The sequence below is a fragment of the Brachionichthys hirsutus genome, chromosome 7 (genome assembly GCF_040956055.1).
Source record: "Brachionichthys hirsutus isolate HB-005 chromosome 7, CSIRO-AGI_Bhir_v1, whole genome shotgun sequence".
Lineage (NCBI taxonomy): Eukaryota > Metazoa > Chordata > Actinopteri > Lophiiformes > Brachionichthyidae > Brachionichthys > Brachionichthys hirsutus.
This window is the reverse complement of record NC_090903.1, coordinates 5,183,129-5,208,549: the sequence shown is the minus strand read 5'-3', so window position 1 is coordinate 5,208,549 and position 25,421 is coordinate 5,183,129. Positions and strand designations below refer to the sequence as shown.

General features: G+C 42.3%; 1 protein-coding gene across 1 annotated transcript in view; it reads right to left on the bottom strand.

Annotated features, from left to right (window-relative positions):
- Positions 1–25,421, bottom strand: part of slx4ip (SLX4 interacting protein) — a 32,508-nt gene continuing 7,087 nt past the window's right edge. Inside the window, exons 4-8 of the mRNA XM_068741761.1 lie at positions 13,718–13,795; positions 11,107–11,195; positions 882–988; positions 607–787; positions 1–528 (exon numbers count right to left, since the gene is read on the bottom strand). Coding sequence (XP_068597862.1) covers positions 1–528; positions 607–787; positions 882–988; positions 11,107–11,195; positions 13,718–13,795 — 983 coding nt within the window. The remainder of the gene's footprint in view (positions 529–606; positions 788–881; positions 989–11,106; positions 11,196–13,717; positions 13,796–25,421) is intronic.

Here is a 25,421-nt window from a genome sequence, read left to right as displayed (position 1 = left end):
TCAGGACCGCTTGAGTCGTCGTAATCTAGACGTTCTGGGCACATTTTCGCTCCCCTCCTCTGGAAGTGTGGATCTGGAAGTAATAGAGCAGCCTGAGGATGCAGGCTTGACAGATAGGCCCCTCAGACTTGTGGCCAGCCTGTTTTGGTTTGTCTGTGCTGTGTTATTGCTTGCGAGGGGGAGCCCCTGGGCCTGTTTCCCTAGAGTAAGCAGCTCTATAGTCAGTGTGGTTTTCGTGCATTCTGAGACTGGAGAAGCCTTCGACTCGCCATTGGCTTTGACTGGAGGACGGGGCAGCAGGGGAAGAAGGTCGTGCTTGGATGTTTCCCCGGCGCACTCGGTGGAGTGAGTTTGAATTGCGGCTGGAGGACTTCCAAGGCACGTCCTCTTGGCCCTTGGTGAGTCAGGGTCTTCCCCTACATCGCTTGGCTTGCGCCTCTTGCTGTTCTCCTGACTGATCTCATGTCGGGAGAAAACTACTGAGGCTCCATTTGGGTTGACGATGTCTGGAGGAATATTGTCAGCTTGCTGATTCAGGGTCAGGTCCCGTTTTTGAATCGTTGTAATGTGAGCCACAGTATCTTTGAAGGAACAGGGGGAAGGCACCGTGTGGTCTGCCTCTGGGAGGGCCCTCTGTGCAGAGCTGGACACATCGTCTTTTTGACTTGATTCTGAGTCTCCAGCTCGAAGTTCCCCCGTTTGGCTTTTGGGACCGGGTCTCTGATCAATCTGCAGCTCCCCCGTACTGGAAGCATAACACTCTCTATGGACGCTAGCTTGCTTGGCTCTGAAAAAGTGAACATATGAGAGGATATTAACAGATACTTGACTGTCCTCTGTGACTGGTGTGGTTGGAAAGTTCGATTTTAGATCATACTTACATCTTTTGAAGCGCAGTCTTCTTTGTTTTTGCGCGGCTGTTAAAAGGCTCTTGGGTTTCTCCCACTCTGGAAAAATATTCTGATCTGCTTTGTTCGCTCAGCTCAGTCTAAAGAGGACAAACAGAATCGGTGTAAACTAAAAATATTAGTTCTGGTGTGCCTAGAGAGTTTTGGCTCTATAAGGCAGTCTCCTCTCATCATCTGGAAATGTTGGAAGCTAAAAGAAAATAGTCTATGAAAATAGCAATATTAAATATTAACCCAATGCAATAAATAAACAAATGAAACTTTAACTGATTCTCCTAGATTCCTAACATTAGCTGGACTGTGATACAGTTTGTCATTTGCATAGACAGTTGGTACAAAGAATGAGGTTAAAACTCCAATTTAACACAATTAAAAGTAATCATCCCAAAGGCTACAGAAAATAATTAACCGGTTTTGAATCCTATATGTGTGGAGTTTGTATGTTCTCCCCGTGTCCGTGTTGGTTTTCTCCAGGTTCTCCGGTTTCCTCCCACCTCCAAAAAACATGCAATTGAGGTAAATTTATCACTCCAAATTATCCGTAGCATACGAGTGTGTGTGAATGTGTGGCCCCACGATGCATCCAGGATGTACCCCGCCTCTCGCCCATAGCCAGTTGAGATAGGCTGCAACAACACCCGTGATTCACAAGGCGGAAAAGCGGCTGTCGATGAGGCGATCGTCTCGTCTGCAAGATGATGGATGGAATCCAAAAAATGGTGCGAGAATGTAAGAATAGCTCTGGATTCAAGATCAAGCTGAAGTAAACATGTATTCAGAATAAGCAGCGTAAAGGAGAAGTGCTACATACATAACCCGAACCCAAGCAGAATGTAGGACACTTTTACACCTGAAATATTACACAAAGATCCGAAACACAGTTCAGATGTGCTAACATTATATACATTTAATCCCCTAAGTTTTCAAGTTGCAAATGTGGACACTTTTTTTTTTTACACGACACACCTACGCCATCATGTAAGACGTCACCCTGTATTTGATAATAGGCAGAAGAACTCTGTCCATGAGCCGTTTGGGACGTGGCAGGTGCCCCATGCAGACCAAATGGTATGACTGTGAAATGAAACAGCCCTGCTGGAGTACGAAAGGCGGTGTAAGGTCGGCTGCTGGGATCTAGGGGTACCTGCCAATACCCTTTGCATAGATAGAAGTGTGGTGATATATTTTGCCGACCCATTTCCGAGCCCTGATCCGATACTTCTATAATACATTAAAAAATAAAATAAAGAAGAGTGATGATACGGATCCAGGATGTCCCTTATTTCAACATTTAACTTATACACAGAGCACTTCTGTGGCATAGCTTGAACATTCAAGTAAAAAAATATATATATACTTTTTTCACTTTGGACTTGGACTAGTGCAACTGGAAATATTAAATACAAATATTTAAAATAAAATGAACAGCACCTCAATCGCAAGGTTTTTGTCATCCACTTCAGAATACTTCCTCACCACAGACATACTCGTGCGACTAGCTTCAAGCAGCTTCTGTGCTAGCCATATATCCGAGTCCTGATCAGTAGCTCACGTCAGATTCCGATCGAGTCCGCAAACTAGTGATCAGGAGATCGGATTTAGGACAGCCCTAATTTAAACATTTCATGTTGTCGGGAACTTCCTTTCCCCCACTGTAACCTTTTTCCATGTTCTTGTCTTGTTTTGCTTTGCTGTAACTTCGTGCAATGGGTTTGAAACTCCAAACCATCCAAAAAACTGCTCTCACACAGTTAGTTGATAGAATCATAGTTCAGTTTAATGAGGACCAAAACCACCTCTTTTTGATGAATCAAAGTTCGGCTGTTTGAGCTGGAACTTTGGCCAGGGGAGTTTTCATAATTGCGATTTTTGTCCAAATCCTACTGAAAACTCCAAAAGTCTGGACAAATGAGGTAGTTGTGAAAGGGCCGGAAGAGGATATTGACACCTTTTCAATATGTATTTGGCTACACAAGTGCATTGACTATAAAGCCTTTTAAAAATTATACTGGATGATTGCACAAGATAAAATGTCAGCACTTGCCCAAGATATTACTAACCATTCAGAGGGAACGTGAATGTGCCCCTAGTTCCATTGCAAACCATCCAATAGTTCTTTGAACCATTTCATTGTAAAACAGAAAATTCAAATTGATGGTGACGCTAGATAAATTCAGGGTAACTTGAAACTGTTCATGTCTGCATCAAATTTAATTGTCAATAATTATTGAGATTATTTAATGAGATATTACTTTGATAACTCAACCAGATGGTGATGCTAGATGAAGACCAATATATTTAAGATTTCACCTTTGGCCAGAGTGAATTGCATTTAGTTTTTAAGATGCTTTAGCATCTTATCGACAAATTGCATCTTTAGGTTTATGTTATAGCTGTGCTGTGCTTTGACTACAAAACTCTATATAGTTTTGCAGTGGGAAAATGTAGCTTGCAAAAAATCTAAATCTTGGAAAATATGAGGTTGTGGTCACAATATTTATTGAATATTGAATATCAGCCAATTTTCAGATCATTACTTATCCACACACTGTTTGGTAAAATAATCAGTGTTCATGCTAACACCAGGAAAGCCCTTGTGGCAAGCATTGGCATCCATCATTTGTAGTGAACACAGAGGGGGGGGGGAAAAGGCATTAATGTCCTCATGTCATGATAATATGCAACATACGACCCTACAAAAAAAGTAAGTGTCCCAAGATGGAAGGACAAGCTGGGACTCTGTGGCTTTGCAACGGGTGTTGGGAACTTGCAACTGCACTTTGGTGTGTGGTGCAGTTGATCGAATTAAGAGGCCAGACCTTGGGGGTGTAAATAAGGAGGCTGGGCAACAGGGAAGTAGGCGGCGATGACAAGAAACAAAGGACAAGATGCTGAATGAAAAAATTGGGAGTACAACAAAAGCAGAGGCCCCAACCCCACCCCTGAATAATATCATCTAATCCCACAGTCTTTCCTCCAAGCCTACAAATGTAAGAATCCTGACACAGGAAGTTCTCCACAGGCTGCCCTTTGTGTAGAGATGGAGTCACACTAGAGAGTGGGAAGAGGTTCATTCTTTATGCTCTCATTTCCAGAGCAACAACTAGCCTCGGGTTAGTGACACACAAGCTAATTTACATTTGCTTACGCACTTAGTCACTCCCCCCAACAACAACAGCTCTGAGAAAGATGTGGGTGCCATCTCTTGCATTGCAATGCCTTGATCCGTATTATATTACTGTTTGATATGAATAAAGAGCTGTTTGAAAATGAACATGAAAGAAAAATCAACAAGAAACCAGAAGGGAGTTCTCACAGAAAGCCGGGTGCCTTTCTGTTCCTGTCGGCATGACTTCAAAAGAGCAAAAGTAAGTGAGTGTGAAAGAACAGTTTTGGGAAGGAAGAAGCATGAAGAGAGGAAAAAGTTAGATATGCATCGCAAGCAGAATCTGAAAGATAGAAACTGAGGGAGTGACAGAGAGCTGGTACAGGACTTATATTATCCCCAGGCACAGGGTATTCTGAATAAAGCAACTACAGAGGAAAGCAGAGATTACATTTAGGGAAGGAGAGCAAAAAGAGACGGATTAATAGTGATGGTTTATATACATTAGAATCACCACAAACAACGGTGGCCTAATCTTGTAAGAAATTACACAAACAAACAATAGTTTTAGCATCCCATGAAAAACGGGGAAGAGACAGTCTTGTCTACCCACTGCCACTACCTCTCGCTCAGTCACAAAGGTTTAATCCCCCCCGCCGCCAACCAGTCTGTTTGCCTTCACACAAAGCTGCAAAACATTTCTCATGGTGCGACTCTTAATACGCCAACATTGCCCTCCCTGGCCTTGGAGCCTCAAAAACAACACGGCTCCACTGCTGGAGCTGCAACAGGGACAGCACATCTGGCTGTCAGATTCCAGAGATAAGCCTGGCAAAAGGGCAAGGACAGCAGAGAAATGAATCATTTGGTTTAAAAGGATACAAGAACAGATTCTCATGGCTTGCTTTAACTTAGGTGGACTCCTAAAACTCCTGGGGGGAAAAAAACAACAACTTCAGGCTCCATAAAATACAGAGAAGTGGCTGTTTCTATGATAAGGGAGAACACAGATAAGATTATATTGAGTACCTTAAAATGCAGTTCCACTTGAAAGTAATGTACCGACACAGCAAAGTGGTGCCCTATGCTCTGTCAAATGGTTGCCAAAGACATTGCTTACATAGTATCAAGAAATGCTGACATACAGTTGAGGTTGATGCTATATAATTTAGATAAATGGTCTTGGCCATTAGTGAAACGTTCAGATTTTAGGACTCCAGATTAGACAAAGAAGAGGAGGAAATTGGGTGCACCAACAGCGAAAGAAGAGGGAATGAAAGAGTTTAGGAGAGAGATTAGGGATTTTTAATGTTGGGATGATGACGGAAAAAGCTAGAGAGCTGGTGGACATGATGAGGAGCAGAAAGTTTGATGTGTCAATGTTGTTACCTGACACGTACGTGAGGACGTAACACGTTCACCTCGAGCTCTCTCTCTAGCCGATCTCGGGATGACACGCACCCTCAATGGGCATGTTGGTGAAGGAAATAGAGGAGATGAAGGAGTGATGGGCAAATTTGGTATTCAGGATAGAAACCGAGAAGGACTTTGCCAAAAGGATGGAAATGGCAGTAGTTAACACTTATTTTCAGAATAGACTAGAACATAGGCTGACTTATAAAAGTGGAGGGAGGAGCACACAGGTGGATGACATCTTGTGTAGACAAAGCGGTTCAAAGGAGGTTGGTGACTGTAAGGTCGTGGCAGGCGAGAGTGTAGCCAGTCAACATAGGCTGGTGGTGTGTAAGATGGGGCAGAAGATGAAGAGGACTAAGGCAGAGCAGAGGACAAAGTGGTGGGGGTTAAAGAGCAAAGAGTGTTGTGTGGCTTTCAGGGAAGAGGTGAGACAGGCTTTGGGTGGAAAAGAGTTGCTTCCAGAAGACTGGAATACAAGAGCTAAGATGATCAGGGACTCTGGTGGGAGAGTACTGGGTGTGCCTTCTGGCAGGAAAGGAGATAGGGAGACCTGGTGCAACCAGGAAGTGCAGAAGTGTATACAGGAAAAGAGGTTAGCTCTTAACAATCTCAACTCAGTGGAGAAATTGTTAAGTGTACCTAGAGATGAAAAATATTGATTAAATTATCACGGGGAAAAAAAGAAACAGGATAAGATGTTAGAAAAGAGGCCAGCCTGCAAGGCTTTGAAGCTCGACTGACATTTGCTTGCAATTCACTGCCCGGCCAATAAAAAAATTGCCACCATAAAAAGGTTGCACGCAGTAAAAGTTTGTTTGAACGCCTCTAGCTTTGATTACAGCTGCAGCATTGTTTCGATAAGCGTATGCAATGTCACAAGACTTACTTCCATCTGGCGCCGCAATACTTTATCACCAAGATCATGTATTGATGATGGTAATCTGACCAGTAACCACTGATAAATACTTCTCTAGCACATCCCAAAGATTATCAATTGGATTAATGTCTAGACTCTAGCTAGCCAATCCACATGTGAAAAAGATGCTTCATGAGCAGCCGGAGGAAGCCACTCTTTCACAATTTGAGCAATGTGTGCATATTTGATTGGTGCTAATTTTGCTTGGCTAATCTACTGTACACCAGTGGGAGCCATTTTATTTTGTTCGTGAACCAGCTGAATGCCACCTTAAAACCAGCATCGTCTTTGTCTTTGTAATGGGGCTCTTATTTTATAAAAAATCATTTAATGCACATTTAAAATACTGTTCAACTGTCAGGGCACAAACACTGCCTCTGTGGATGTTGGTGAGAACTAGTCCAAAGATTTCACCACTCTACCTAACCAGTTAAAATGGAGGAAGCACACCCTGTCCAATATTTTCCATGCAACAAAGTCAACAAACATGCATGGGCACATGCTTTGTATAAAACATAGGGCAGTCCTTACCCCTGAATGAAGGATCCACCCATGTGAAAAGAGTCAGACAAGTTAACTGTTTGGACTCACTGGCAAAATCGAAGATAGCACCTGCATCTTTCGACACAAGAATGATGGGACATGATCATCTGCTGTTAAAGATCACGGCTGTGTTTAAGGTCACGGGGAAGAGGAGATCAGCAGACGCTGGACGCTTGGAAAAGCACTGCTGCTAGCTCTTGCGAGCTGTGAAGAACAGAGGCGCGCTGAGGTCATGAGTAAACACCGGCTCATCCAGGGCTCAGAAGAGGTGGGGGGGGGACTGGAAACACATCTGCTCTGCCTTTGATCCAAACTTATGCGGCCCAGCACGCCACTCACCTCAGCTGCCCACTCTATGCTTGACTACAAAACAACAGCCACAGTCCTGAACACTCGCTCTCCCTTCCCATGCTGCCCTCCTCAGCGTTGCTGCTGACTCACAATAGGAGCAATTTTTACGAGACTTGAAGGTAGTTGTTTTCTTCCCACATTTCACGCTAACATAGCAACGCATATCAGAATCAGAAGACTTTATTAATCCCAGAGGGAAATTCCATCAGCAACATTGCTCCACTCAACAAAATCAGAAATACGAAATTGATATTATGCACATAAAATTGTAAAAAAGCAATTTAAAAATCAATATAAGGTTACAATGATGCTTTGTATATTTTAATTGCCACAGGAAGAAAAGACTTCCTATGGCGTTCAGTTTTTGAGGGGGGGAGGTCTCAGTCTCATTGTCCGAGTGCTCCTTTGTTATACCAGGAGCTGATGGAGGGGGGGGGGGGGGGGGGGGTGTTGTCAAGGAGGCTTCGTAGTTTCTAAAGTATCCTTTTCTCCATGTCGCTAAAGAGTCCAGTTTCACCCCCACAACATCACCTGCTTTACGGATGAGTTTGTTGAGTCTGTTTGCGTCTACAACCCTCGGTCCGCTGCCCCAGCACATCACAGCAATCAGGCTGAAACTAGAGACCACAGACTCATAAAACATCCTCAACATCGTCCAGCAGATGTTGAAGGACCTGAGCCTCCTCAGGAAATAGAGGCAGCTCTGGCCTTTCTTATAAAGGGCTTCAGTGTTCCTAGCCCAGTCCAGTTTATTGTCAATGTGGACTCCCAGATATTTATAGTCCTCCACTGAGTCCACGTTGACCCCCTGGATGGAAAGAGGGGTCATTGGAGACTTTGTCTCTGAGGTCCACCACCAGTTCCTTTGTCTTTGCCACATTGAGATACAGGTGGTTCAGATCAAAGAACTTCTGAAGATGGCAGGACTCTGACTGATTGGTGAAATCTGTGGTGTAGAGGTTGAAGAGGAAGGGAGCGAGAACAGTTCCCTGAGGTGCCCCAGTATTACTGATTACTCTGTTTGACCCGCAGCTCTGCAGGCGTACATACTTTGGTCTGCCAATCAGGTAATCAGTAATCCATGACACGAGAGGGGCTCCAACCTGCATCTCTGTCAGCTTCTCACCCAGTAGAGCCGGCCTGATGGTGTTAAAGGCACTGAAGAAGTCAAATATGTGTCAGGATCAAAAAGCATTTGAAACCTTTCTGATCTATTGCCAATGAAACAAATCAGGGATCGCATTGATCAATTTGTGCAACCGTTCACACAGCGATTGGACATGTTGTGGAAACCAGAATTGAATTGTCGCTCAGGGTCATTGCGTTCCTTGTTTATACAACTCTCTTTAACTTTTCTAGTTCTACACCTTCCAGAAAAACAGTCTGATGAATTTATTGGTCTCGTATTTATTAACATTTCATTCAATCTTTTAAAGTCGATCACTTTAAATTTGTGTCGTTTTAGTCTGGTTTTTTTTTTTTATTACTTGAATTTTCTGTTATTACTAAATTTCATGTTGTCATTAAGCACCAGACAAAGCAGCGCTCCTAATCTCATTGTGTAGCCACTATGCAATGACAATAAAGGCTTTCTATTCTATTCTATTCTATTCTCATCTCAAATCCAACATATTTATTTGTAATTGTACTTTTGTTTCACTTATTTTTGTTTTAGTTTAATTTATCTGTTCCTTACATAATTCTTTCTGAATTCCCTTAATGCCATGATGTTTATGGTGGAATGTGAGTACCGGGGCCTCTTCTGGACTTTTCAACAGGGAGAGCGCCGATCAGGCGCTTCTCTTTTTTGGGAACAAAAACTAAAGACAGATTTTTCAACGACAACAACATTGAATGTTCCATAACAGTCAAATCTGATCGAAAAATCACCAACATGACATTCTGTTCATGGCAGTCCTGCAGATATTTATCATTGTAATTTTCTGCATAGAACCTTTTCTAGATAACAGACAGACACCACTGACCCACTCTTGTTAACATGCTTCATTCACTTTAGAACTGATGACAACTGTGAGACTAAACAGAAACAGAAAACTGTGGCTGTAAAACCAAAGCAATGTGCTGAAAGACATTGCAAAAACCACCAACAATGCCAAATACACAGTTGTGTGATAATTATTTGTGGGTTTGTCGCTAAGAGGAACTCCTTCCAGATTATATACTCAATCCATTTTTGACCATAAAGAAAAGTGACTATCACGATGACTTTAATGTAGCTTGTGTTAGTTATGAAAGTTGTACTTCCCCTTCACGGTCTGTAGTGCTGTTTCGGATAAATATGCCATAAAACATCATTAAATCAATCAGTAATTGTTAACCTTCTAGTTCCGCCTATACTACTGGAAAATACCAGCTCTCACCATTCCCTCTTCTGGCTGAGCCCCAGTGTCGGAGTGTGGGAGTGAAACACTGGCTTTCACAAGACAAAAGGCCAACCATGATGTCACCTTAGTTCCCTGACAACATAACCCCCTGACCTTATGAGAAGTGCACATTTTGAGGGAGCAAGTGAATGAGTCTACATTTCCACTGTGGCTAAGGATTTTTGTTCAACTAGTCACACAAACTGAATCCTGACAACAAACCCAAAGCCTCCTTGATACAAGCAAATGCAGCATTTCCTTCGCAGTAGCAGCATCATGCAGTCAAAAGGCACTTCTTTTTACGCGATGCTGGCTTTGACATAGGACTGTAATACCCCCATTATTTTTGACATTATCATTTTATATATCAGGATAACATTGTTTCTTTGAGATGCCCAACTTTGCAATATTTTTGTAAAAATAACTCATTTTATGACAAATTGAAACAGATCAGTGTATGTAAACAAATAATTGCCTTTGTCATTTGAAAATGCTTAGCCTTGCTGTCTGCTATCTTTCCCCTTATAAACCGCAATTGAGGTTGGGCTTATGAGAGCTGCGCCACAAGACTCCCACCCTCCAATTCCCTCTGCTTGTACTGTATGAGCCCAGAGAACCACATCCTGAGTTGAGGAACGCAGTCGACAGCAATGCCTCCTTGAACTGGAAAATGTGTTACACAATCTGAACTAGCCACTGACGACTATGTTGCTCCACTAAAAATATTACAATCACTGCTTTCATTGGACGCCAAACTGTGGAGAATGCAGAGACCTTTCAAAATGGAAACAATAGCAAAGCCCCGTAGAAAAACACCAGGCCACTGATCATGGGATTTAATGGGAGCAATGTCAATCCTTGATGTGAGTGCCAAGGTGAGAGCCTCCACCACCAATTCCCACAATGCTCTTAGGAGTTTGGATCAAATAAACACTGGCCAAAAGCATGGGTTCAGTATAATAAATGGTCAAAAGTAGTTGTGAGTCTCATGGCATGGGTTAGACGACAACATAGTTTTCACAGCATGGGCATCTGGAAGAAAAAAAACATTTGACCGAATTTTATCTTGCACCAGTCAATCAAAGGAAGGGATATTTAACTCCAATTATAGTCCTTAAAACACCAAACGATGCAAGTGTAACACAAAGAGCTGTTTTCTAGAACTATGAATGCCATGCTATGTAATGGAGAGCGTAATCTACTAAGTGTACACTGAGACTGAGGAATATTTTGTTCTGACAATCTGCAGCTTTAGACTCCCCTCAAATCATTCCCCCACCCCACGTTCCATGTTTCTTAAAGGCTCCAACAGGTTAAGAGTCCATCACCTTACACCTGCAGGTTTCACACGAAGTCGACATAAAGAAAGCGAGAGCGTAATTTGGCAGCACATCCCAGTAATAACACAGAGTCTTGCAGGACCTTTTTTTTTTTTTGCCAGGCGACTAGAAGAGGAAATAGAGGGGTATAAACAGCACTCACTGCGGCCAGGCTCGGGTTTCCATGGTGTGCTGAGGCATCCTCTGGACGGCTCACACACACAACATAGCGTTCAGGAAACACACGCAAATCTGAGGGAAGGCAAAGAAACAACACAGACCATTGCGGTGGAAGTTTGAATTTGCATCCACAAAGCCAAGGATTTACTATTCCCCAGGTCAAGAGCAAAATGACAGTCTGCAGATAAGTGCTCAGTTTTATGAGCCAATACTAAATATTAGGACATTGCATGTGAACAATAGGTGGAGAATGATTGTTTCATCAGTTTTCATTCACAAAAATGATATTACATGTGGTATGGCATGATAATATAGCTGATCTCAACAGCTCTTTGAGCATCAAAAATATTACCTATGGCTCCTCTTGTATTTAAAAAGAATTGCACATAGCAATTGTAGTCCAGCATTTTCCTTCTCTGCCACATCTGTCCATCTTCTGCTTGTGTCTTATGGTTTCGTGAATAATTCTGATAATGTACAGAATTTAAGTGTAGTATCTGATGGTGGACTTCTGATTTCTCCCACTACTTACCAGGTTACCCCGGCCTTTGAAGGTTTTCAAATTGCCATCAAGTAAAATTTTGATTTGCACACTTAAAAAGGTTGAGAAATCAAGCTTTGTTTAAATTTAATTTAATGAGCAAATTCAAGTATTCTTAATTTCAGAGAGTAAACTCTACTAATTATTGTTTTACTCTTATTTTTAGAATGACAATTTTACATTGAAATAATCACTAACCTGCTGCATTTGGGATTTTTTTTCTTTTTGCACTGCAAGAAAGAAAACCGAAAGCTCAGGACATCTTATTGGTGGTTTAGGTTATTTTGTTAGTTAGAAAAAACACGCACACAAAACGAGAAAGCTGCCTCAGTCTTTCTCCTATGGCAGATCCACTCAAACTGAGCGTACTCGGGTAGACTCCGCCTTCCTTCACGCATCTTCGATTTGCCTCGGCTGCTCTCGTGTGTTAGAATTCCAAAAATCAGTTTGACTGGCGAGGCATTTTGAACTCTGTTTTTTTTTTTATATTCGTATACGGAGTTGTTCCGGAACCAATTCGTTTGAGAATCGAGGTTTCACTGTATTTGTAAAAGCAAAATACTGCTCTGCACTTTATTTTGGGTGAGTGGCTCAAAGCAGGTCTGCAGTGAAACATGTTGCACAAGTTTTTTTTATTTTCAATAAATTAAGATTAGAACATTGAAGGTGTGTGCTGTCCGTTATTTTAAAAATCGGAATCGGCAGGTCAGGACTAGTGATCGAGGGATGGGCTCTGACATCTGAACATGTATATCTTCATCCAACCTCCTTAATCAATCAATGTCTCCAATTATTGTTTTCTACTATTTTGGGAACATGTACGGACATTTCTCTACATCTCCTCCACTGGCTCAGGAGGACTTTTCTTGAGCCTGGGAAACGGTGAGCTAACGGCAGTTATTTAAAATCATCGCTAAATTGGCCTCCATTCATTTTCTTTCTTTTTTTTTTACTAAAACATAAAAACTACAGAATGAAACAGAAATGTCATATTTCTACCAGTATTTCCACATCCCATGGTTTGATGTTCGACTGGTGCTCATTAATGGCATCCTACGGGTGAGTGGGGATTTAAATTAGCCTTTAGTGCCACTGACACCCCCCCCCCCCCCAAGATGTGCTAAATTTTTCAAGGAAAATCTATTGAAGTGAATGTCATGGTTCATTTAATGTCAAGCAAAACACAACAGCACCACAGTTTAAGCAAAAGGAAATAACCTGGAGGAGTCCAGTTTACAACAAGGTCAGCACACAAGCCGTTATGACTACAAATCTACAGAATCATCTACAGATCTACCACCAAATTATACACAAGTTCACCAAAACAGTGGCTGTAAATGATACTTTCGATCAAATATATTTATAAATGTAAACATGGCAGTGCTGGTAAATGTCTGTTCTTCTTCTCAAGTTGTTTTGACATGATCATGGTGGGACAAAAGATGATGAGATCTTCACTTCAATTAATAATTCAATGGTATTTGTACGACAATCGCTCTCTAACTGTTCCTGAGCTTGACAGCCGTACTCGGCGGACCAAATCACACAACCTTTGACCCCCCAGGTTATGGGGGGGGGGGGGTCTAATTTAATGCAGCAGCTTGGAGAAGCAGTCATCTCAGTCTACAGCAGACCAGCGCTGTCTTAACATTCGGGCACCAGAGGGAGCAGATATTGACTTTGCTGACAGGAAGACAGCCATGTCAGTCCCATGAAGAGGTCGCCAAGGGTCACAAGCACGACATGAGGCGTGGAGATAGATTCTCACTGCCCTCCACACACAGCCAGCGTTTCAATGTTTCTTTCTCCCACTCTCTTTATCCTCTCAAAGGAACCACTTAATGGCAGCGTGTTCTCAAAAACAATGCCTCGATCAGGTAGGGGCAGGACATAAAAATAAACGAGGGGGAAGAAAAAACAACATTCAGACCACAGATGACTTTCTCCTTCTGTGGGAAATGTAGTCAAGCATGAATCCGGTTTTCTTTTTTTGGGGGGGGGGGGGGGTTAATGTAACTGGAAATGATTTGTTGACATCAGGTTTGTTACATACCACCATAGAGCTGCTTGGTAATGCACCTGAGGCCGCCGTGCCGCTTCAGGAAGTTGGCGACTAGGTTGAAATGTTTCCCTATTAAAACAAAAGAACAGAAAACACACATAAATGTGTTATTTAAAAAAAAAGAAAAAGAATAAAAACACCTAAGAATAATATTTGCACATGTGACACCAGTCCTGGGGCTTAGACTTGAGTCATGCATTTATCACTGATGGACTACAGACGCTCCACTTCCACTCAAAACACTGCTGACAGATGCATTCAGTGAAGCCGCATGCGCACATTTGTTCAATACAAAAACCAACTAACCCATTCATAGTATGACCTTTGTTTGATGTCAACAGACTTCTTGTAATGTGGACAACATTGCTGGGGAGGCTGAGAGAGAACGCACGCTCACCATTCGAGAACACACTGTGCTTGGTTCTCGATTCCACTCCTAGATTCAGTAATGGTAAAATTACAGCCTGTCTGACCTTACAACTCCCTCCATCATTTGTTTCTTGTTTGTACTCTCCTATTGCTATTGACCATGCGGAAAGTTCTTAACTGCTAACGATGGGGATTTTTGTATTTTACCATCAATTTGAGGATTGCATGCCTTCCAGTTTGAGAAAGTCCTGACCTCTTGCACTCTAAGCTGTTTCAGAACTCCCTGGATAATCTCAAATATGCGACGTCATCAAGCGAAGAAGGAGTCGGTTTTTGCTGTCTGAAAAGCTGACACTCTTGGAATTGGAGCCGTTTGCACCCGTCGACAAGACTCGCACGCATCAATAAAACTGAAGCATGTCTTGTCTAAAAGTTTACCTCCACCCACGAAGAAAGGTTGTATGTGGTGTTTAGTTTGGGAAAACGCAATGTAGACAGTATTTTAAAAGCACACGCCCCCCGTGAACAGCCCCTTCGGTTATCTGATGTCACCTCAACGTCATCTTAAAGCATTTAATTATCCTCTTCAAAAAGCGGTCATTAAATTGTTTGGAAAATGTCCTGCGGTTACAGAAACCTGAAGTCTGCTGGCCAGTGATGGATGGCGATGGCGCCACCTCCGCTTTCTCTTTCTGTGTGTGTGTGTGTGTGTGTGTGTGATGGCAGTCTGTCAAAAAAAAGATTAGATCCTTACAATTAAATCCAACACAAATGAAACTAAAAGTGTAAATCAATGGGTTATTAGAACGTTTAGAATAGGGACACCTGTTTGCTGCAATGAAACTAAGCAACTGCAATCAACACTTTTCTGAACAGGGACGTGTTGCTGACGAGCTGACAGGTTAAACCCATGTCAGTTCATGACATTTTGGGATTGCATGTGATGTTCAAGGGCTATTTTTTTTTAGCTATAGCTAAACTGAGGGTACACAACTAGCAGGGCTTCAGTTTCTGATTGGGGATTTCTTTCTCGCTGCAAGAGAAGAGAGGAAATTTTTTTATATTAAATGTTTGTGTAAATAATCAGAACTTTAACCTCGATTCCGAAAAATATGTGACTCTGTAAAACTCTCTTAAAATGAATCAAGCAGAACAGAATAATTAGCAACTTCCCAATACTCATTTTCATTCAACTGAAAACTGTACAAAGACAATATTCTCAAATTCTGCTACAGAAACTGCACTGATTTTTGTAAATACATGCAGAATTATTTTCCACGCATATAAATGTTGGTACAAGAGGCGACAAAAAATGTAATGCTCAAAAAACACCTGATTGGACCGTTCTACAGGTAAAGCGGTTCATTGGTAGCAGGCGATAGTGTAAAAGGGGAGCCTCAGCCCGTCACCAGCAAAGATGGAAGTTTAGAATCCCCGAAAACTACACGAACATAGTTTTTAAAAATTCAGACAACCTCAAACTGTCTCGACTACAGCTGCTTTATCCAGCCTTTAGGTTCCCGGGTGTTGCTGGAGCCTATCCCAGCTCACTATGGGCGAGAGGCGGGGTACACCCCGGACACGTCGCCAGCACATTGCAGGGCTTGTCAGAGTCAGGGTACTAAAGATTCTGTCTCTTCATATTTGGTGTAGAGACGGCATGAATAATACTGATACAGCCAGACATCTGAAATAGAAAACTGCATTAATACTCTATATGGTATGTTTCTTTTCAGGAATAGCAGCATCCTGAAAAAGAGGGGGGGGGGGATTTGACATTTTGTTATTCTTTAAATATAAAAGTAGTGATAATCTCTCACCCATTTTGGATGTCTACCCAAACAGGAACACAGATCTGTATCTCTGTTTTCACTACCCATTCTGGGTTCGTGCATATTTCTTTGTACCATCATGATTTCCTATGTTTATAAAAGTTTTTGATTTAGATAGTTAGACTCTTTAGCCTCATGTCTAGCTCTAAAACTGGACTTGTTGCTTTCCCTCGTGGGTTGAGTTTGCCAATTCCCAGGACAAGTTTGACAGGGGACGTCTGGACACAGAGTTGGGAAACATTGCAAAAGCCACGGCCTGAGACATCAGCTGTTGCTCCAACTTTATAACATTCTCCACAGCGCAGCGTTGCTCTTGGCCCAGAGCCCAGGTACTTTCGTGCTAAGCTTACGTTCATGTTTCTCTCTCCCAAACAGTTTGCTCGTGTCGCTTCAAGGACTGAGTGCCTTGTTTTGTGGAAAACCTGGCCTTCACTTGTGCAATAGCCAAATCTTCAAAAGGATTTCATATCACTATCGGCAAGATAAGGTTATCAGTCTTATTTATGTTGTGAAAATAACATTTAAAACACTATGACAATTCAAATCAAAACAGTCAACAAGCCTGCATGCCTTGCCTCAGATTTGTGCTAGATAATATCATTGCCATTATTGGTTTGGAGAGTCCTCTATCATCTTGTAACATGCAGAGGAAAAAAGGATAGAATACTGCACATTCAACACACACATGCACATGCCTGCAGCTTTCACCGCTTCCTGGGAAAACAATGAGAGGAAAGAAAAGTCAACAAACCAAAAGTCATCCAAAGTGACTAAGACTGTAAAATGGAACAGACAGGAGTGAGAGGCATTTAGACCAGGGTCAAATGTAATCCCCCCCCATGGAAGATACTTCATTAACTTCAGTCATAACCTGAGGAGATCATTAAAACAGCATAGAAAACATAGCCTACTTCTCCTCACCATCCACATTCCTGGCAACATATTCTATTCCCACAGGAATCCAGAAGAATTTCTCCTCTGATAAGGACTCTGTTCTGAAGTCCTTCTCACATCCTGGTTGTGCATCGAGCTGACTACAGTAGGTTTAGGGGGGGGGGGGCTACAGTATGTTTTTGTGTTCCTCAATGAATTAATTGACAAGTGCCTGATAATTGTGAGCTATCTACATTTGATTTGTTTTCTTTAAAGTCATTAGAAAGAGAAACTACGCTGTTATAATCAGAGTAAATGACAAAAATAAACCCTGTATAACACAGCAGATACAAATAACGAGGGAAATAATTAGAAATAAGGCCGTTTCAGCAAAAGCTCGGGAGATCATTTTCGAAATTCAGGCTCATGTCACAGTAGAGAGAAAAAAAGTGCTTCTTAGTCATTCAGTATTCTTTCTAGTTTAGATTAGAACCAGTTCCAAAACAGAATTATCGAGAGAGTCTAATTTTGATCCTGCTTATCAGTTCCTAAATAAATGTCACTCACACTTCAAGTTCAGTTTCAGTTTCCGTGGTGGTTGCTTGCAGTCTCTGACCCCCGCCCCTCAAAGAAAAGAAATCAACAATTGTGGAAAAACTAGAATTGCAAATCAGAAGTCTGGATTGTAATCAGTTAAAATCCAAATCATGGCCAACTGATGATATAGGGCAACTGCTTTATGAACAGGAGTTGATTCAGCACGGCCTGCTCCTTGGACATCTCTGCTTTGATGTCGACCCCTCCTCCCCTCAGGCCTCAAGTGTGAGTGGAGAGTTGGGGGGTGGGGGGGAAGCAAGAGAGGGGTCCGTGAAGAAAGAGAGTTAAGTGAGGAAGTTGCCCATGTGTAAGTGGGGGCTTTCCTGGACGGACATCACAGTCTGTGTGTAACTGTACCTAGATGGTAACAGAACTCTGTGCCTTATCATCCTGCACAACGTCCACCTGAAACAATATTTGCACATGAGTGTTCAATTTAACATTTGGGTGACCCCTTCATTGCAGTTACAAAATACGCCACAGCATGGTAGCTCAGGCCAACCCATAATGCCGCATGTGACTAAAGTGGTGGGGAGCATATTTTGTAGCACAGATCAATTATGGGGTGGGGTCTAGGTTTTGGAAATTCAAAATGTCATATTTAATTAGGAATTTACTTTAATTAGCCTATGAGACCACAAATCACTCAAATCTTTGCTACTGTTTATATATATATATAAAACATTCAGACTGTGAACGATTCAAATGGTTTGTTTTGCATTAAGTTCATTTTGATTAATGTTGTGCAGAGCAGTTTGTGGACTTTGGTGGTTGAAAACTAAAGGTCTCCATTAAAAGCAAGCTTTCTTTACTTGCCAGCTTCTCTGCCTGTGTTTATAAATTCAAAGAGATGAACCATGGGACACGGTTATTCTTTCTAGGTGATGCTGAGTGTGACTCCTTGGATTTGGCTTCATCATGGATTTAACTCACAAAATGAGAGCCATGTTGAAAAGAACATTATCCATCCATCCATTTTCATCCGCTTATCCTGGGCCGGGTCACGGGGGCAGCAGCCCAAGCAGGGAAGCCCAGACTTCCCTCTCCCCGGCCACTTCTTTGAGCTGTTCCGGGGGGATCCCGAGGCGTTCCCAGGCCAGCCGAGAGACATAGTCTCTCCAGCGTGTCCTGGGTCTTCCCGTGGTCTCCTACCGGTGGGGCGTGCCCTGAACACCTCACCAGGGAGGCGTCCAGGAGGCATCCTGAATAGATGCCCGAGCCACCTCATCTGGCTCCTCTCAACGCGGAGGATTATTAAAATGACTGAAGCTCTGATTTTCATTTTAAAACCTTTTTTAAATTGGAAAAGGACTGAGAGAATGCAAACCTCCGCCAAGCAGCTCATTCCCCTCCTAATTACTTTCACACCAACCAAATGGTTGTAAATTGTTCTTGGTATTTTTAACAGATTTTTGAAACCTTAAATGGGGTGTTAAACGTAATATTTTTTTCCTGACCTCATTCTGCATCAGATCCAGCTGAAATTCAGTGGTGAGATATAGGCCCCCACCCTACATGACTGTGTAAAATTCCATAAACACCAGTAAATAATCAACTGAGATATTGAGGAACAAATTTTAAAGCTCCATTGACTGCAATGTTACCAAAAGATTTCAAAGCGATCCATAATCCATGATCTCTTCTGGATCATCACCAAAACATAATCATGTTCCTGGTAAAGTTCCCAACATTTCCTGAAAATGTCATCAAGATCCGTCTGTAACTTTTTGAGTTATCTTGCAAAACAGACAGACAGACAGACAAACAAACAAACAAACAAACCAACGGCGGTGATTACATAACCCCCGACTCGGCATAGGAAAATATTGAGATGTAAACTTATGTGGACAAAATAGCTGGAAACCATTCATGTTGACAATTACAACTGTTGCTGTTGTTACTCTGCCCTTGACTTCCCTTAACAACAAAAGAGCACATTCGAGCACATGAACACTCACTTCATATAAAGTAACGAAACACAAGAAAGAGCAGAGAAACACGACGACATCCTGTGAAACATTTCAGCAATTCTGACAACAAGACATTCTGGTCAGGCTGAAGACTGAATGAGAAACGCGAGTGTGTGTGTGTGTGTGTGTGTGTGTGTGTGTGTGTGTGTGTGTGTGGCATCTCCCGGACCAGATTGTGGTAAAGGGGACCAGTCACATGAATGTGATCCGTGCTCAGGCCCTAATTATATGGGAAACGGTTGTGTTGTAACAACCATAGCAGGGGCTGAGTCCTAAGAAAGAGGGGGGAGAGAGAGTGAGAAAGAAAAGTGCATATATGTGCGCAATAATAGAGTGGGGGTTAAGAGCGGAGTCAGACTGCCTTATGTGTTGCTGCTGAGTAAGGCCAGGGGCTTTCAGAAAAGATTTAAAGAGCCACAGCAACGCCACAAAGCACCAGGGGGAAGGGGGTTGCCCAGCAGGGGCCAAGGGGAGGGAGGGCAAGCGGGGAGGAGACGGGCAGGCTGGCTGGAGTGGCTACACCGATCAGGATCTATTTCCAGCCTGGGTCTTGGAATTCCTTTGTTCCTGTCACAGGTCTCTGTTTCCCTTCGCCTTAATCCTAGCCTGCCTCACACCCAGTAAGACGGAGTAGGGCAGGTAACGCAGCCACAGGAATGCCTCTCTATTTACAGACCAATCCCTACACAGCATCAGCCCACACAAATATTCCTAAGAAACATAGTAAGTTAAAACAGGTCATGAGGATAATGTTTTCACTAATGTGTTGTCGTCAACAAACAATGTGTATTTGTTTTGCTTCTGAAAGTTACGTCTGAGAAAATAGTGCTTTTTCTAAGATGATGGTTGGAACCTGGGGCCCTAAAGAGAGAGTAGCCCAATAAGAGTTAAAGGTATGACAGCCCAGTGCAACGTTAACCACCTCCTTTATGCACCCCCTGCATTCTTCGTTGAGAGGGAGATGGACGTTCGTAAACACGTTCGCCAACAGCAAAGCTATGCCGAAACACTTGTGCTTTTCCTGCATTGGATGTGGCCAGGCTTCCTTAAGCCCCCTTCATAGGGCTGCCAAGAGGAGTCAGTGGTACACTGTGCAGCACTCGCAAAGCCCTCTCCCACGGCTATTAGTGACCATTCATCTGGGGAGCCTGGGAAAATGCCTCTCCAGCCTGCCGTGGTCATGGGGAAACAGGGTGGCAGGTGTTCCTTCCTCCTAAGCCCCGACACCTGTGCAGGGAGAGGAAGAAGGAACCAGCTCTGCCATGGGGCAAAAATGAGCTCTATAGGTACCACTTTGCCAGGTCTCCTTCCTACTGCTTTGACTAAGTGGCAAGACTCCTAAAACCGAACCGGAGCTCTGCCTCACGTGGAGATATCAGAGTGTCTGTACCAATACCACTAGTAGGCGTAAGACATCTGGTAATGTGCTTTGCCAGTTTGAAATGGCATGTTAACTAAATCCGTGTAAAATCCGCCTTCTCGGTTTACACTCTACATACAGACAAATATATACAATATTATGGCGTTTCAACGCCAGCATCCCCTTGAGGCGAACAACATGAGACAAAGCATGTTCAAAAATCAGCACCACACACAATCGGTAGTCTGAGTAAACAGAATCTAATCCGAGGCTAAATGTGTATCGGTAATTTCTGACAAACAATCCCTTGGGCAGTAAGTACTGCATGTTTGTCGAGTTACCCTAGTAAAGGAGGACTACGTCTGAAATGAAAAGATGTTTACTTGCTAGGCTTCTTTTCTATAAAACAATGGCATCCTCATGCAGACAACTGTGATTCCCTCGCCGTCACAGAGCATAATCACCAACCCTCTTACTCAAATGGCAAGGAAAGTATTCCTCAAAGCGCCGGGAACCCGTTTATCCCCTAATTCTCAATGCACAATTATTCTGAGAAATGTGGGCGTGTCCAACACAGTCTACCAGAGGGAATGCAAGAAGCCTCTCCCAAGCTCCACTTCCTGCGGCTTCTAAAGTCTAGCATGTCCACTCTGCTTGTCGAGAGCCAAGATGTTTGGTGGGAAAAGTTCCCTCCCTTCATCTAAAAACAAATAAATCACATCACTATGAGCTAATCATGATGTCTTGTGTAGCCTGGGCAAAAACATTAGGGGGGGGCCGGTGGCTTGACAGTTGGAAATTGGCCTCTGCAGCTGAGATAGAAATAAATGACTTGGATTCATGTCAGCAGAAAACTTGGTGTAAGCCTCTTTTGTTCACGAGGTGCTACAAAAAACACAGAATAAAGACAATTACCCATGAAGAGCTCTCTGACGCAAACATTAGCAACGAAGGACCTCGGAGTGTTAAAAGCTGTCGATGGCTCATTTGAAGTGGCAGCAGCTGAGGCGTTTATGCTGCCCTTACTGCTGTCTGTTGGCGGAAGCCCTACAATTTCACACTGGCACCAGCTCAAATGCCAACTCACACAAGACCCACAATCCCCCCCTCCCATTCAAGCCCACACATCGCACAACACTGCGTATTCCCCACTTGACACCTTTTGTCTATAGGCAGCAACATGCATGCTTTCCAGCTCATGTATGTCTCCCTCCATGCTCTCCACCTCATTTCTGTTCTCAAGTCATGCCACGATTAAATTGCATCTGGAGTCATGTCATGTTACACATGACTCCAGATGCAATTTAATCGTCTGCTTAAACAAATGCCCACAGAAAACCGCAGTCCACAGAAAGTCATGTGAAGATTAGCAAGTTAGCATTTGACCTGCCTGCAGAGCAGACAACCTCAACGCTTAATACCCACCCTGAAGTTTGTTGAGCTTCAATCTCTAAGCCCATAGTCTGTCCTCCCTTTTTTATGGCTTCTGTCTGCCTGCTTATTGTTCACAGTCTGTCCCTCACACGTGACAAAGAAAAGATCAAGAACGTCATTGCACTCGCTTAATGCCTTAAATAGAAGAGGAGAACTTGAACTGTGTAGGCCCAACTTTTTTTGCGATACACCTTTTCATGTTCTGGGAAGGGAAAATACAATCTAGTATGGAGTCAAGTTACAGCGGTTACATTATTTATTCATTTTGGCAACGCTTACAAGGAGATTAATCATTTTTACATGCATATTTCACTGCTGAAATACTGATATCTCTCCTGCACACACAGCAGAGCAAACGGGACAACTCAAGTGTTTGTGGAGCCTCGATCCATGATCTCCATCATTAGAGATGTCTGTCTCTCCACAGTCTGTCATGGGCAATATGAGACAGGCTTTTCAGTAACATTACACTGTCAGCCTGTTCACGCCTAGCCCAAGACAAGGCTCCTTCCCCAACGCCTCTGATTCTTACTGGCTCTGTCATGTACGAGTCTACGCAAACGCGTAGGCTTGTTTACGAGGACTTCATTATCGTCAAGAAAATGACAACAGTTGGACACCACCTGTCTGGGGGAAGCAAATGCAGGAGAGGAGGTGGAGGCGAAGGCTTTAGTGGAGGGGGAGTGTAGCCTGAGAGGCAGAGCTGCAGCCACAGGAGAAACTTTATGGATCAGACTGCCCTGTAATCCCACTCCCACAATTGTGCCTGCCCTGCTGAGTGAGACCAGTTTAACTGCTCTTAACTGCTACCTGTCTGCAAGGCAACGCTCATCTGGGGATTCCTTTGAAGCCAAGGCGCGCAGGGGTATCAAAGGCATTAGTGTGGGTGGCTGAGGAATGGACCGATAAGGATATGTTGAATTGGCGTATTCACAACCGATAATTTATTGCTCTCTGTGTATTTGGTTGTATGAAATGTGCACCCGTGCCAGGGCAATTGTTTTTGATTTGAATCAACTATTTAACTACATGCACAGATACATTGATGTGCAAGACACAACACACACCCACACAGAGAAACTAATGGCTGCTATTTTAATTACCCTGTTACATATTGTGCCAAAATAAACACTGTAACGCCGTATAAGATCTACTATCAGCTCCTGCCTTCAGTTCACACCCTGGGTGTAGTAGAGCAACCATGTCCAAACTAGTTCTTGCTGTCTATCCTCCCACACTGTGTAAGAGGTAGCCATGAAATACTTTTAGACAGTAACTCCGTTCTCATCATCCTCAGAGCTCATGTCTCTGGACGGATAAATAAGGCTGTTTGGATCACAGCCAAAGTAAACCATTGTACTTGTTCAAGAGCTGAGGAGAGACACACCTAATAAAACGAAATGGGAGACAACGATGACTGCATTCAAGAAGAATGAGCAACAATGAGAGCAACAAAATAAACAATAACTCCAACGGAACAAAAAACAATTTAAAGCGATGCTCCAAATGCAGCAGACAGTGAGCAAGGAAGAAGAAGAAGAAGAAGTGAAGAAGAAAATGCCATGCATAATAATACATCATGAACCAATAGGTTATCCAAGTATAAAGCACATAACCTTTGCCCCTCTGTACACTACAGATCTCCAGAACCAATTTGGATCCCCAACACCATCCACCTTTAATAAACCTAGAATAATGAAGACAATAGCAGCAGAGGGAGGCCTTCAGGGCTTGACTGAACGCAGCAAATAATCTACTCATGGACAAGACAATGAGGAATAAACACTCCCTGATGTGGAGACGCTGGCAATAAACCTTATGATGACTTTCCTGATGCGCTTCAGACACACTAAAGTGTAAAATAAAATTAGAGTTACATTTTGAAAAGCATTGATTCGTCTTTAGGTATCTGACAAACTGGACTAAGATTTATTATTATTGATATCAAAACACAACAGATGCATAAAATTAGACAATGAACTAACACAATAAAAAATAACAATTATTTACATGTTGTCTATTATTAATAGATTAGCAAGGCAAAATAATCATTAACATTTTAATGCAATACTATTAGCAAATGCATACATTGATAATACATATATACATATATATATACTATTGCTAAATTGTCTTAAGTTAAAAAAATCACTGATCTAACTCATTAAATGCCGTTGACGTCTAAAGGCTTGAAATTTTATTCTGTCTCTCTTCAACGGCCAATAACTACAGACCAAAAAACGGTAGGAGCGCACTTTTATTCCTGATTAAAAAAGAGATTTGAATCTTTCATTTGGCAGCTTCGGTGTTTGCATAATCGACTCATAGTACATAATATTCTGTGGGTCTTGAAAAATAGGGCAAAATGAACGAAATTTGCCGGCCCTCAGAGTATGGCTGAGCTGAAAACGGCTGGCACTGAATAACCAAACTAAATAACTCCATTATGCCTAGAGCCACGTAGAGACAGTTAGGTGAACTGTATCTCAACAGTGCTCTTTTATTTACCAAAGCCTATGCTAATTAATATTTTGGTTGAGTAATCATATATCATGTTACATTGTGTGACACTTTATTGATGAAGTATTCAGATCCTTTGTCTCAGTAAAAGTAAATATGTTTCGTGCATTTCCATTCTGTGTAAAGTATATGCTGCATTTAATACTGTGGGCTGTAGCAAAGTCCGTAATAATGATGATGTTTTTGTACTGTGAGGAATGTTGGGAGTCCATGGCATTTTAATTTCCCCATTTTAGGGATTAATAAAAGATATCTATCCATCTTTATATCTAGCTAGATATTTAAGGTTGAGCTTATATTAAGTATTATACCATTTATATTATTGTGACATTAAATCTACGCCATATTTTATAATTTCATCTATGTTATATCATATTTGAAGCATGGCTGACCAGTGAATTTATATAACATTCCAGCTATATCTTTGAACAAAATGATGTTTCTTAGGTCCAGGTTGCAAAACAAAAACAGCACTCATTGAACATACTTAAGGAACACATGTGAACAAATTTAGAAAAGACTGCGAAGTGGAAGTGGTCCAATAAAGGTGGGAAACAATCAAAGATGTGACTCATGGCTTGTTCTGGTTCAACCACATTCATTTAAAAGGTCCTGGGTTCTTGTTGTTTACAGCTTTGTGACAATGAAGAGGCATTTTAATTGTCTGTTAAGTTTTTTTTTTTTAAATGGGATAATTTTCTCTCAACTAAAGAAAAGCAGCACTTAGCCATTCAGTTTTT